The sequence below is a fragment of the Pseudochaenichthys georgianus genome, chromosome 4 (genome assembly GCF_902827115.2).
Source record: "Pseudochaenichthys georgianus chromosome 4, fPseGeo1.2, whole genome shotgun sequence".
Classification (NCBI taxonomy): domain Eukaryota; kingdom Metazoa; phylum Chordata; class Actinopteri; order Perciformes; family Channichthyidae; genus Pseudochaenichthys; species Pseudochaenichthys georgianus.
This window is the reverse complement of record NC_047506.1, coordinates 5,279,887-5,293,568: the sequence shown is the minus strand read 5'-3', so window position 1 is coordinate 5,293,568 and position 13,682 is coordinate 5,279,887. Positions and strand designations below refer to the sequence as shown.

At 40.6% G+C, this 13,682-nt stretch overlaps 1 protein-coding gene across 1 annotated transcript in view; it reads left to right on the top strand.

Moving 5' to 3' along the window:
• The window catches only part of LOC117445087 (vitamin D3 hydroxylase-associated protein-like), a 30,792-nt gene extending 24,314 nt beyond the window's left edge, over positions 1-6,478 (top strand). The window contains exons 8-15 of the mRNA XM_034080490.2: positions 1,016-1,141; positions 1,264-1,361; positions 1,567-1,666; positions 1,824-1,867; positions 1,972-2,011; positions 2,102-2,210; positions 5,367-5,512; positions 5,662-6,478. Of these exons, the coding sequence (XP_033936381.1) occupies positions 1,016-1,141; positions 1,264-1,361; positions 1,567-1,666; positions 1,824-1,867; positions 1,972-2,011; positions 2,102-2,210; positions 5,367-5,512; positions 5,662-5,784 (786 nt within the window). The 3' untranslated portion in view covers positions 5,785-6,478. The remainder of the gene's footprint in view (positions 1-1,015; positions 1,142-1,263; positions 1,362-1,566; positions 1,667-1,823; positions 1,868-1,971; positions 2,012-2,101; positions 2,211-5,366; positions 5,513-5,661) is intronic.
• Positions 6,479-13,682: the final 7,204 nt, after the last annotated feature.

Genomic DNA, 13,682 nt, shown 5'->3' with positions numbered 1-13,682 from the left:
TGGAAAACTCCCCGGACCAGTTTCTTTCAGGAACAATAAGGATTGGATCAGATCAGCAGGGAAAGTGCTCGCTATATTAATAATAATGAGTTCACCTATAATGTGCAGGGGAAACATAAAGACACAATAACATCCATGGTTGTGTTCATCTTGATTCTAAAAAATCCTGGATCTGGCCCTCTGACTGCGAGCAAACGACTCTTTGTGGACACATTGACACTAACAAGAGGCCTTATTCTGCTTTTTGGGGTTTCCCTATCCTGTAGGGTGTTATATAGGTTTCTGTGCATGTAAAAGGTCTGCTAAGGCTACAATCCCATAGTTCCCTTTAGATGGAGTTTCTCTCCCACACACTCCCCCCCCCCCCCCCCCCTGACTTTGTTTACTACCATACCTTAATGACATCACTATGTAACACTCATGCTTCTATTGGCCAGTGCTCCAACACATTTCACATAATAGGCTAAGGGGCGGGACATCTCTAAGCGGTTGACCAATCACAACAGAGCCGGCCAGCTAACCAATCAGAGCAGACTGGGCTGCAGCACAGGCAGTATGAACAAATAAAGAGCTTTGTGAGCATTAAAGCATGGAAATAAGTCACAGTAGAGGCACAACATACAGATAGGAATCTGAAAATAAGCACTCTACACTGTAGCTGTATAAATTACATTAAAATCTTTAAACCTTTCAACCTTTTTGAATCAAACTGTTCACCTTTTCCTTTACCTAGAAACTGCTTTAGGCTACTTAAGTAAAGCTTTTAAATAAAGGAAAAACTTACTTAAAGAAAATGCTTCCTACAAATATATATTAGTTACATTTCATTTTTTTAAATATACATTTATTCGAATTTTTAAAACAGTGGATACCAAAAGTATTTACAACAAACAAAAGTAATACCTACACATAATGAAAGAGAAGAAGAGGAGAGAAAGAAGCATGTTGTGTTTGTATTGTTTCCACTCGGATGTCCCGCTATCGATTTGACAGAAAGAAAACCTTTTGTCCTCAGATTTACCAGAGCTCCAAACGTCTCCGGATCGGTTACCTAGAAAGCGACGGCTACACACAACCGTCTCCAAGCATGGCCCGCAGCGTCAGAGAGGTCAAAGCTCTGTTAGAGGCAGCAGGGCACACGGTAAGACTTCTCCACTCAGACACACGGACACTGTATGATCTACTGCCACATAACATATGTGATGTGAGCCCTATGTTGTTAATGCTGTTACCTTTTCCCCTGTCTGTCATTCGTGCCTGTAGTTGGTGCCCTACCGTCATCTGAATCTGGAATACGCTTTAGTTGAACTGGTTATAAGAGGTATTCTGGCAGACGGAGCCACCACTCTGCTCCAAAAACTGTGAGTTAGAATTACCTTGCAGATGGAAATTAGCTATAAAATATAATCTGGCATAATTCATATCTTTTCTTTTCTGAGATTAATTTGTATGCATGGTCCTTGTTGAAATAACTTAACCTGTCTAACTATACCAATGAGCCAAGTTACAATCCCTATGAAACAGATCATGTTGTGTGCTAATGAACCCTTATATTTTCTGTTTCAGAGAGGGCAGCCCTGTGGACCCTTGTCTCAAAGCACAGATTGTACCGTACGCTCTTCCTATATGGTTGAAGAAAACCTTCTCATTTCTGCTCAAGCCCTTTGTGAGTTCTCACCCTCTGACAAACATGCATACAGGCTAACATTATATCCTCAAGGTTGTTGAGTATAAAATTGGTTTAAATATTTATTTGGTAGATATTTCCTTAAACAGTTATTTTTTTATTTGCACGGTTTTTATGTCTTGCTTTTGTTTTTCAGTTTACTCGGGCTTCCGTTGTTCTACAAGGTCTCTGTGGAGTTGGGTGAGAAAGTAACTTAGTTCGTCATCGGTTTGCACTTATGGTTTCGTTACATTGCATGTGACGGGCAAAAAACAAACACATTTTTTTGTCTGCCTTGTTTTTAGATCCATTCCAGATCTGTGGAAGCAGCATGCTGCAGTTGATGTACTGTTAGTTGTCGGCTAATAACGCTTTTGCATCTAGGAATGCAGAACATTAAGTTCTCATTGTTTTGCTCAATTGTGTTCTCATTAGGACTACATTCAGGAAACGATAGCAGAGTGGAGGAAATGCAACATAGACGCTCTGCTGTGCCCTGTGACCGGACCGGCCTACAACCACCTCTACTGCGGCAAGCTCACCAGTACGGCACTCAAACTACTTCTATACTTAAAGGGGACCTTTCATGCAAAATGCACTTTGTGATGTCTTTTATACATAAATATGTGTCTCCGGTGCGTCGGGGAACTCACGCAGCGTCAGTACCCAAATCTCTAAAAACGGGGCTACAACGGAGCTGATCCCGGGTTGCGTTCCAATAGTCCATTTAGCTTAGGAACCTTCCTAAAGGAGTGAAATTACCCGGAAGTCCCTCAGTGGCAGCCATGATAAGTGCCGTTCCAATTCTCCAAATGAAAGGAAAGGAGGTTTCAAACTTCCTTTATAACCTCCTTTAGCTTAGGAACCACTGGACCTCCCTTGACGAAAGGAGAGGAGAAAATGCTGCCCCACAATGCATTGCAGCCGCAGCATTTGCGTCACACAACAGTCGGCCGTTCACGGAAACAACCGATTATGACCAATTAAATAATATCATGAAAGTTACGGTGCTTATTAAGCTTTTTAAAACGTATGTGGTAAGTTGCCAAAGTGCTTTGTTTTGAACGTTCATCAGTATTATAATCAAAAAGAGAAATATGAACGTTAGTTTTCACTGAAATTATCAAATAAAGTCAACATTTCAGTCTTTACTGAGCTGTGTGAGATGTTTGAATGGTGATATACACAGTGATAGATGTTAAGGACTAACGTTTATAATAAATACATTTGTATTGATTTTAAGATCTTTAGTTCATACAATCATACGTATTGGGATCATTGGTATTAATGTGGACCGGAGGGAGAGGGGGACGGGCATAAGTTTCACTTTCATTTTTTATTTCAATTCCAACTTTGGTCATGAAGAATATGTTTCTCTGTTGTCCACGTTCATAAAGCAAAGCAGCAGCATCAGAGCATGGTGCAGAGTCTCTAGATGAGTTTACAGTAGTCCCTCGTTCTTATTAAACATCCATGTTGTAGTCCGCTATAGAAAACTGTGGTTTCCATAGTTCCCCCACAGCAGCAGACGCACATTCATGACGTCCGCTGGCGCATCATAAACACGTCGGATAGTGAAAGTGCATTCAGATTCTCTAAAGTACCGCAGTCTCTTCTCCTAAGTCCTTTTGAATTCTCCTATCCACTATCCCTTAACCCCGTGACGTTTCACTCAGAGGTCAAGGAATAGGAGATAGGGTTTGAATTTAGGAGCTGATTTTTGGATTATTGGAACGCAACCCAGATTTCCATCCGCTGTGATGTCATGGACCAACAGAAAGTTGCTATCAGAAACAATGCCTGACAAGTTTTGGACGTAATCTCGTCTGTGTTTACATTAGCAAGCCTCGCTAACACTCAGAGCTAACCTGTACTGGAGAGCACATGTGTTTAAAAAGCAGGAAATAAAAAAAGGAACTTACCTTGTGATAAACCCGCAAGAGAAAAGGCATTTGGGCTCCATACTCAGAAATAATCCTTGACGTGGTTTAAACAGGATGGCGTATTATCACAACCGAATTTAACTTTATCTCCGGTAGAATTCTGATCAGGCATTAGCTCCGCCTCCTCTTCTTTTCTTTTTTTCAAGCTAAGGACCTAAAATCTGCGTTTCTCTAAAGCCCCTGTCACACTGTCCCGAAATTGACACCCGATGGACACACGATAAAGGAAATGTTCAAATTCGGCTGTGATCGTAGCAACATCGGGCCATTCGTGAGGGCATCTAAGCCATCGTATGACCGCCGGTGGAGTTTCTCAGGCTCCAGCAGCAACTTCGTGAGCGGCAACTTCGTAAGGCACTCGTGAGGGCATCTTGTCAAATCGTGTCATCTTCGTGTTATCATCGGTGCATTCACCCTCACTCTGATCGGGGCGAATGCCCGATGGCACCGATGATAACAAGATGCCCTCACGATGGCCTTACGAAGGGCAACATTGACACAGAAATTCAACATGAAAATGAACCTTCGCAAGGTCCTTCGGCAATTTTTTGGCATGCCAAAGATTTTGCCACCACTCACGAAGTTGCTGCCGGAGCCTGAGAAACTCCACCAGCGATCATACGATGGCTTAAGATGCCTTCACGAATGGCCCGATGTTGCTACGATCACAGCCGAATTTGAACATTTCCTTTATCGTGTGTCCATCGGGTTGTTTTATTGCACAACAAAATCATGTAAACATATTATGTAAATAACCCAATTTGTGTTCTGTGAAACTAAAAAGGATATAATATATTATTTTGAAGGACAGTTGACAAGAAGTTGTTGTTGCTATGGAAACAACATTACAGAGAAAACGTAATATTTTCTACATATAAAGACGGATAAAGTAAAGAACAAATTCTGAAGATATCAGTACAGTTTCATAGTACTGTAACATAATTGTTTTTGGTACTTTCATTGCAGTTGTATGTCTTAAATGTAATGTAAATGTTGCCTTCGTGTGTGGTTCGCGGCCATCTTCGTGCGAAATTCACAATTCCATATTCGTGTGTCCATCGGGTGTCAATTTCGGGACAGTGTGACAGGGGCTTAACAGGGCTGCAAAAGAGGGGTTTGAGCAGTATGAGGCATGGCTACAATGGGTGATCTGTTTGGTATTTTGAAAAAAAAACTTCACAGACATGTTTTATATAGATATGGCCCTACAATATATTTTTCAAATATAGCATGATAGGTCCACTTTAAGTTCAATAAAACGTAACTTAATAAAACACTTAAAAAAATCAAATATTACACAGTACAGGAAAGGGATAATCCTGTAAAGCATAATAGGGCCTCTTTAAATATTGTTACCTTGCTAGGATAATTGATTTGTGGCATAATGATTGCCAAATCTCTACCGGTGGACATATTTGAACCCAGTAAATATATGTAAATATACATATACAGGATGATTTAATGTCCGAGACAAAAAGGAGAAATATTATCTGTGTTAATTATTGAACTTTAAAACACTTCATAGGAAGGCTATATAAATAAAGGCTTATATGGTGTAATAGTATCCGTCCATTCATTCAAAGGTTTTTCCTCATATTTGTATCAATGATATTCAGTTTTGGCTGATACTTGATAGTAGAGAGGGCAATGCTGTTGTATTAGCAAAAGAGCTATCTCTCTGCAACAACAACAACAATAATATTACTTCCTCCTCTTCTTCTGTAACCTGGTGAATAACCTATTATCTGTCCTTCCAGGCGCTGCGTCTTACACGCTGCTTTTCAATCTCCTACAATTTCCTGCCGGAGTTGTTCCTGTTTCCACTGTGAATGCAGAGGATGAGGAGGAACTGAAGCACTATAAAGGCGTTTATCAGGATCAGTGGGACAAGCTCTTCAAACAGGTAAGACACTCTGATGTGACTTACACAACAGTTGTTCCATACAGCACTTGTAAAAACCTTCAGTGTGAAGCCGTAGTTCTGCAGTTGGTCAGTAGATGGAGGCAGGAGACTTTAGTGGTTCTCTGACTGGATGTTGTGTTTGTGTTCAGGCAGTGTGTGGAGGCGAGGGTCTGCCCGTGGGGGTGCAGTGCGTCACTCTGCCGTGGCAGGACGAGCTGTGCCTGCGCCTCATGAAGGAGGTGGAGCAGCTGGTCAAACAGAGCAAAGCGTAAAGGAGGACACAGAAGAAGTATGAGGAAAAACACAATCAATGTTTGGGAGAAGGAAGTTGAGTATAAGAAGTGCTTTAATATTAGGAGTTTCACTGTTCTGCTATATAAGGATTAACTCAGGCATTTTCTGCTCATTGGCTTTTTTAGATCCATAATTAAGATTTGATAAATGTTAAAGGGGATATTCATGTTTACTGATTTGAAAACGGTACACCTTCTTTGTTTATCTGTTCGTTAACATTGTTTTTAATTTGTCTTGTTCCTAAAACAGGAACTTAGCTTTTACTGCTTTTTAAATGTGGGTTTTCTCCGGGAGTGTTTCCTTGTACGATGTGAGGGTCTAAGGACAGAGGGTGTCGTATTGTCATACTGATATTCTGTACAAACTGTGAAGACCACTGAGACAAATGTAACATTTGTGATATTGGGCTATATAAATAAACATTGATTGATTGAAATGAACAGTGTTACTGACATCGACAGGCTTGATTATAGGGTGTTTCGGCAACATTCAGCATCCTGAACATTGAACATGAAACAGTGTTTTTTCAGTTGGCATAATGTTTAACATAATATCGCATGAGAATGAAATACATGCTGGAAAATAAATTGACCTCACAACAGCGTTATGCAAACAGTGCATAGCAACCACACACACAATGTTTTGTGAGTTAGGGTTTATAATGAATAATGTTGGCACCCTAATTCATACAGTATGTGTCTTTTTACAAGAATTGACAGATTTCTGTGATGTGATGACAAAAAATACAATAAAATGACTGATTTCTCACAAGTAAACCATTGCTATTATTGGTTTCCAAAAATAGAAATGTTTGAAATGTGGTTTAGGCGGTGGTGGCGAAGTCGATAGGGAGTTGGCTTGGCAACTGGGAGTTCAAGTCACCAGTTCAAGTCCCGGCAAGACCAAGTGCTACCGAGGGTGTCCCTGAGCAAGGCACCGTTCCCGACAATGCTCCCCGGGCAGATGGGGCTCATAGGCATAAAGCCCATCTAGGAGAAGGACACTCTGAACTAAGAACCAGGACTGAGAGGAGTTGCGCCCCCAGTCCTTAATCAGCATAGTAAAGCCAACCACAAAGAACAAAGTCATCCCAAAAATCCTATACGGAGAACCGGGATGACTGGTAGCGACGATGGAGGGCTCGTCTGAGGACGACCTAGAGAGAGAGGTTGGTACCAGACATCGATAATGCACTCTGTACAGGTAAGAAATAATCCTGCGTTCCTTCCTCTGCTCACCTGTCACATCACTTGTAATGGTTTCTTTTGGTGTACCAGTTATAAGTTGATATTTATAGTATTTAAATCCTGCACAGTTAACATGTGTTGATAAGGAGTGTTTAACAAAAGGAGCTTATAGAGTGCACCTTCATGGCATCTGTGGGGTTCACAAAACCTCTGTCCTTCTTCTTCCTCTCTTCCTCTCCATCACTGTGCCAGAGAGTGTGAGGTGATTGTTGTCCCGATGCTTTTACAGGAAACAGAAAAGAGATAAAGGAGACTAATGACACATGGCGCCTCCATCTACAAGGCCGGCGCACCGTGTCGTCATATTGTGATTACCCCGTGCTATTGTAAATATGTGTTTCTGTTGGGTTTACATACATTTACATATGTTTTAAAACTCCTGGGATGGGAAACCATTAGGGACAATGTTGGCTTTTCCCATTACAATCGCCCACGTTTGCTCCGCAGTGTCATTGAATGGGAATGGCCGTGTGCGAGCGGCGGAGGAAGGAGGGTACATGAGGCGAGGAGGGGAGCTGGAATTGAGAGGTTATTCTTAGCATTATCTGTGGCACATAGAGAGAGAGTGTGTGGCTCCCGCTGTGCCACTCAGTCAGGGAGCATTAAGCTTTAAGAGGCAGCGAAGAGACTCAGGTCTTCAGAGGGAACTTGACATTGTTCATAAATCCCTCAGGATCTGAGACAGAGGCAATTACACCAGTGGCGTTTTCTCCTGAAAAAAGCCAGGCTTCCCCTGTTTTTTCGGATTGTAGTTATAATTTTAATAAATAAATAAAAACACTTAGTTTAGTTTCGGAAATTCTTTGTTGTGTGTTGCTGCCGGTGTAGGTACCATGGCTGCAGTCGAATTGTCCAAAGATCAGCTCCTAAGTTTTAACCCTATCGTCTATTCCTTGACCTCTGAGTGAAACGTCACGGGGTTAAGGGACTTAGGAGAAGAGACTGCGGGGCTGAAGTCGAATAGTCCATTTAGCTTAGGAACCTTAGTTTTTACTGAAATGATCAAATAAAGTCAACATTTCAGTCTTCACTGAGCTGTGTGGGGTTTGTTCAACTTTTAAAAGATGTTTGAATGGTGATATACACAGTGATAGATGTTAAGGACTAACGTTTATAATAAATACATTTGTATTGATTTTAAGATCTTTTCATAGTTCATACAATCTTTGGGATCATTAGTATTAATGTGGACTGGAGGGAGAGGGAGACGAGCAGAAGTTTCACTTTCCTTTTTTATTTCAATTCCAACTTTGGTCATGAAGAATATGTTTCTCTGTTGTCCACGTTCATAAAGCAAAGCAGCAGCATCAGAGCACGGTGCAGAGTCTCTAGATGACTTTACAGTAGTCCCTCCTTCTTATTAAACATCCATGTTGTAGTCCGCTGTATAGAAAACTGTGGTTTCCATAGTTTCCCCACAGCAGCAGACGCACACAAAGACGTCCGCTGGCGCATCATAAACACGTCGGATAGTGAAAGTGCATTCGGATTCTCTAAAGTACCGCAGTCTCTTCTCCTAAGTCCTTTTGAATTCTCCTATCCACTATCCCTTAACCCCGTGACGTTTCACTCAGAGGTCAAGGAATAGACGATAGGGTTAGAACTTAGGAGCTGATTTTTAAACTATCCGACTGCAGCCCGGTACTTTAGAGAATCCGAATGCACTTTCACTATCCGACGTGTTTATGATGCGCAAGCGGCCGTCATGAATGTGCGTCTGCTGCTGTGGGGGAACTATGGAAACCACAGTTTTCTATAGCGGACTACAACATGGATGTTTAATAAGAACGAGGGACTACTGTGAACTCATCTAGAGACTCTGCACCGTGCTCTGATGCTGCTGCTTTGCTTTATGAACGTGGACAACAGAGAAACATATTCTTCATGACCAAAGTTGGAATTGAAATAAAAAAGGAAAGTGAAACTTATGCTCATCACCCTCTCCCTCCGGTCCACATTAATACCAATGATCCCAATACGTATGATTGTATGAACTAAAGATCTTAAAATAAATACAAATGTATTTATTATAAACGTTAGTCCTTAACATCTATCACTGTGTATATCACCATTCAAACATCTTTTAAAAGTTGAACAAAACCCCACACAGCTCAGTAAAGACTGTGAAATGTTGACTTTATTTGATAATTTCAGTAAAAACTAACGTTCATATTTCTCTTTTTGATTATAATACTGATGAACGTTCAGAACAAAGCACTTTGGCAACTTACCACCTATGTTTTTAAAATACTTAATAAGCACCGTAACTTTCATGATATTATTTCTCGGTCATAATCGGTTGTTTCCGTGAACGGCCGACTGTTGAGTGACAGCAAATGCTGCGGCTGCAAGGCATTGTGGGGCAGCATTTTCTCCTCTCCTTTCGGTTAGGGAGGTCCAGTGGTTCCTAAGCTAAAGGAGGTTATAAAGGAAGTTTGAAACCTCCTTTCCTATCATTCTCATCATTCTAGAGAATTCGAACGGCACTTATCATGGCTGCCACTGAGGGACTTCCGGGTCATTTCACTCCTTTAGGAAGGTTCCTAAGCTAAATGGACTATTCGAATTCAGCCCATATCTGCTCGAGTGTATTTCCGTGTTGGAGTTACATAATTGTTTCTTTACTCCCTCTTCTGTCTAGGCTCTAAGCCAATAGTGATGTGTGCAGAAGACGATAAAAGCACATTTATGGCTTAATATTTTACAGATTACTTTGATTTAGCTTTAAAAGAATAAATTATCCAAAGCTTAGTGTTATATGACAAACCTTTGACACCGAGATAAGGTTTTCACGTCGTCCACTTTATTGACATTTTGACTCAGACTACCTTGTTAAATATCCTGTTTATTCACAAAAGGCAGATACATTATAGTTTACATTTTAATTTTCAACATACAGCAGATCCACATATGGATATTTTTAAAACAATGTTCTCTTCACAATACAATAATTGAACAGTCAGGTAGGACTTCATTTCACCGAGTGGAACAGTTTGTGTGACACCTAAAGAGGACATGAGGGAATTCATTAATATAAAAATACAACATACAGTTTAAAAGCAGAAAAAAGTGCAATTAATGTTGCAAGTTAAACACAATTTTGCTTTAAAATGACAAGCTAGTAACATATGGCACACATTTCCCATCTTGGGATCCATAAAGGCTTTTCTTATGTGTCTATGTTGGTGTGGGACATGGAGCTGCTGTGATGCAAGTCACATTTCAGACTTGATCTGACCAATAAAGTATTATCGTATCGTATTATCTTATTTCAGCATTACTTAAAGAGCCTGTGACACGGTTTTCCCCCATCATCCAAACCCATCAATTTGAGTACATATTGTCCCCTTGAAAACCGTTACTGAACTGATTTTGGATATTTGTACTTTGATAACCATTAATCTGCCTTCAATGTTGACAATTTTCTGGATCTTCTCGCGGATTCTTCAAGTCTCGCCAAATGATGGGTGACGTCATTGCGGGCACAGCGCTCCAGCTGCACCGTCCAGGATCCCAGCATCTGCAGCAAGCTCAGACAGCGATGACAGGTTAATGTTGAACGTGTCTGAGAGCTCATATGAGGCTGAAGGATCGGTTTATGTTGTATCTTCTAAGTTTAGGAATGAGGTGCGTCAATATGGGTGATCATATGGTCATGTAGCCAGTGGTGGACTGGGACTAAAAATCATCCCGGGACTCTCGACCGGCCCACTTCGGTACCGCTAGTAAATTGTCAACGGGGGGAGCGGGGGGATTGTAAAATACAAATATAATGTATAATGTCTGTGTCTTTGACATTAGCGCTGCTAGCCACCTGTGCCCTGTACTACGAAGCCAGTTCAACAGACCCTGGATATGTTTGAGTAACAAAACAAACTAACAACAACAAACTAACAAACGAGATCTCGCTAAGCGGTCCTACGACGCTGGTTATCAACTCGGTAAATCAAGCCAGGGTTTCTCTCTCCAGCTGAGAGCGCGTTCACGTCTAAGACACGAGTGGATCTGACTTTAATTACATTTGTCTCGAGTGTTTCGTCAAACATAATGTGTTAAATAATACTTCTGCATCCAGTCTGTGACACTGTGAGTGTTGCACGGCCAGATGAGGCTGGAGAAGCTGACTCAGATAAGGAAATATATGATATATTATGATATTATATGATCGATGATTCTGATTGATGATGTAATATGAATGATAAGTTGCGACACGTCGGCATCTTCTCTGCATACGGCAGTTTAAACTGTATTCCTTTATCCTGTAATATGACTTGAGAGATTTAAACTCCGCACACTGAGTTGATATCTTCTATAGACGCCGGAGGCGGGCAGCGTTCAGGTAAAAGAAGTTATTTAGCCTTCTCAAACCTGAGCCTCACGCGCCGCCTATGGGGGATGTGCTAGTTACTTAACCGACCGGCCCATTCGGTACCGGCCCATCGGGATTCGTCCCGATGGCCAGTCGCCACTGCACCCAGCCCACGTAAACTGTCAACGGGGGGAGCCTCGCTGCGGGGAAGGACGGGAAGGTGGACCTAGTGTCCCGATCGGAGAGTGGGAATAATAATAATAATCCGTGCATTTTATCCATTAATTTCCCCCAACATTGTGGTTAAAAACCACACGTTTAATCCACGTTGGTGTACTACAACTACAAAAAGCATCGGTTTGTTTCTCATCAGGAAATGCAGACCGGCTCCAAACAAACGATTTTTTAATCATCATCCTCAATCATCATTTAATGTATCATATGTTCGCCGAATTGACATGAAAGCACTAATAAATGTAGTTTCATCCACTTGAGTTTATAACCACAAAAATAATCGATTTGTTTTTATATCACATCCGACGGGAAGGAAATTCAGCAGCTCTCACTCCCGATTTTTAATCCTAATGTAATCATCATCTTCACCACGATCATTTATGTTTATGTCGCCGAATTGACATGAAAGCACTGACAAATATGAATATACTGTAGTCAACTTCATTAAAACGTTATTAACGTGCCTAATCTCAGTAATTCACCATTTCTACGCATGACACAACACACTTTGTCCGTGTTTGGCTCTCGAAGCGTTCCCGCATTGACGTCACTTCCGGCTTCCCCCAAAACTTCAAAATGAGTCGAAGGAATTTTCCCGCGATGTTCGAAATTATTGATATTTAACGAAACGGTATCGCTTTTTCTTTTTTAAACTGACGGTTCGAGATTACTACCCAATATTTCATTGCACAACAGTTGTTGGGATGGTGTCACAGGCTCTTTAACTGCTGAATTCTTTATGTGTGAATCAAATGCAAAGACAATGGTAATTCAAAGCACATTTTGACAATGTTTTAGTACAGTACAGTCTCTTCTGTGCAGTATGCTGTTAGATAAAATGGACAGGAAAAATAGATGACAGTTTGTGTGTCAATAAAACCTTTTGGTAATTGAGGCATGAAAACGGGTCAGGGGTGAAAAAGGTGAGAAGGATATTATCCCTCTAGGGGGGTCTGGGGGCATGCTCCTCCGGAAGAACATTTTGAATATTCCATATTTTAAAGCATCAGTCTGATGCATTTGAGATGCATTTTTTTGCCAACCTGGGGAGAGCTGGAGAAACTTAACTTCAGCCATGAGTCAAAAATATTATGACCTCCTTACTAAGTATTATCAGGGATGCAAACTCATCAGGTATGGAAAAGGTGACAAGGACCCGAGCCCCCCGACCCCACGGAATATCGGCTTTAAAATTAGGAATAACAGAGGATTTTAGCAATCAAAACAACTAAAGCAGCAGTGTTAATAATAACAGAAATGGTAAAGAGTCACATCTAATAGAAATATATAAAAGCATTTATTTTAATTGTGTAGCAGTCAGTTTATAATTTTGGCAGCACTGTTGAGCATTTTGAAAATCTATTGTCATGCCTCTGTTTAAGGCTGAGTTTTCTATCTTTATGGCATCTGGTGTAAAGTAACTCAATTCATAAACTCAAGTACTTGGGTACAATTTTGAGATACTTGTACTTTATTTAAGTATTTCAATGTTTTGCTACTTTGTTCTTCTTCTCCTCTACAGTTCATAGGTAAATGGTGTACTTGTACTCCACTACATGTATTTAATACCTTTAGTTACTTCACAGATCTGGATGAATGATGTGAAATCTAATCAAGTGTTGAATCAGACTTTAGTTCCACCTGGAGTAAATCCACAAGCTACCCTGCAGAATACAAATTCATTCAAACTAGCTGCACCTTTACCAGCATTGAGAACACTTTCATGATCAATCATTATAAAACATATCATATATATTATTTGAAATGGACCAATCTGCACAACGACTACTTTTACTGTCGCTACTTTCACTATATTTTGAGTATTCCTATTCCTACACTCTGGTACTTCTACTTTTACTCAAGTACAAGACCTGAGTACTTCTGCTTTTACTCAAGTACAAGATCTGAGTATTTCTGCTTTTAATAAAGTACAAGATCTGAGTGCTTCTACTTTTACTCAAGTACAAGATCTATACTTATACCACCTCCGTTTATCGCCTATGAAAAAAAAACTATTAGAAAACGAAGGCTAAAGCTAACGTTAGCAGATAATGACAATGTATGCTAGCTAGCTAGCTCAACGATA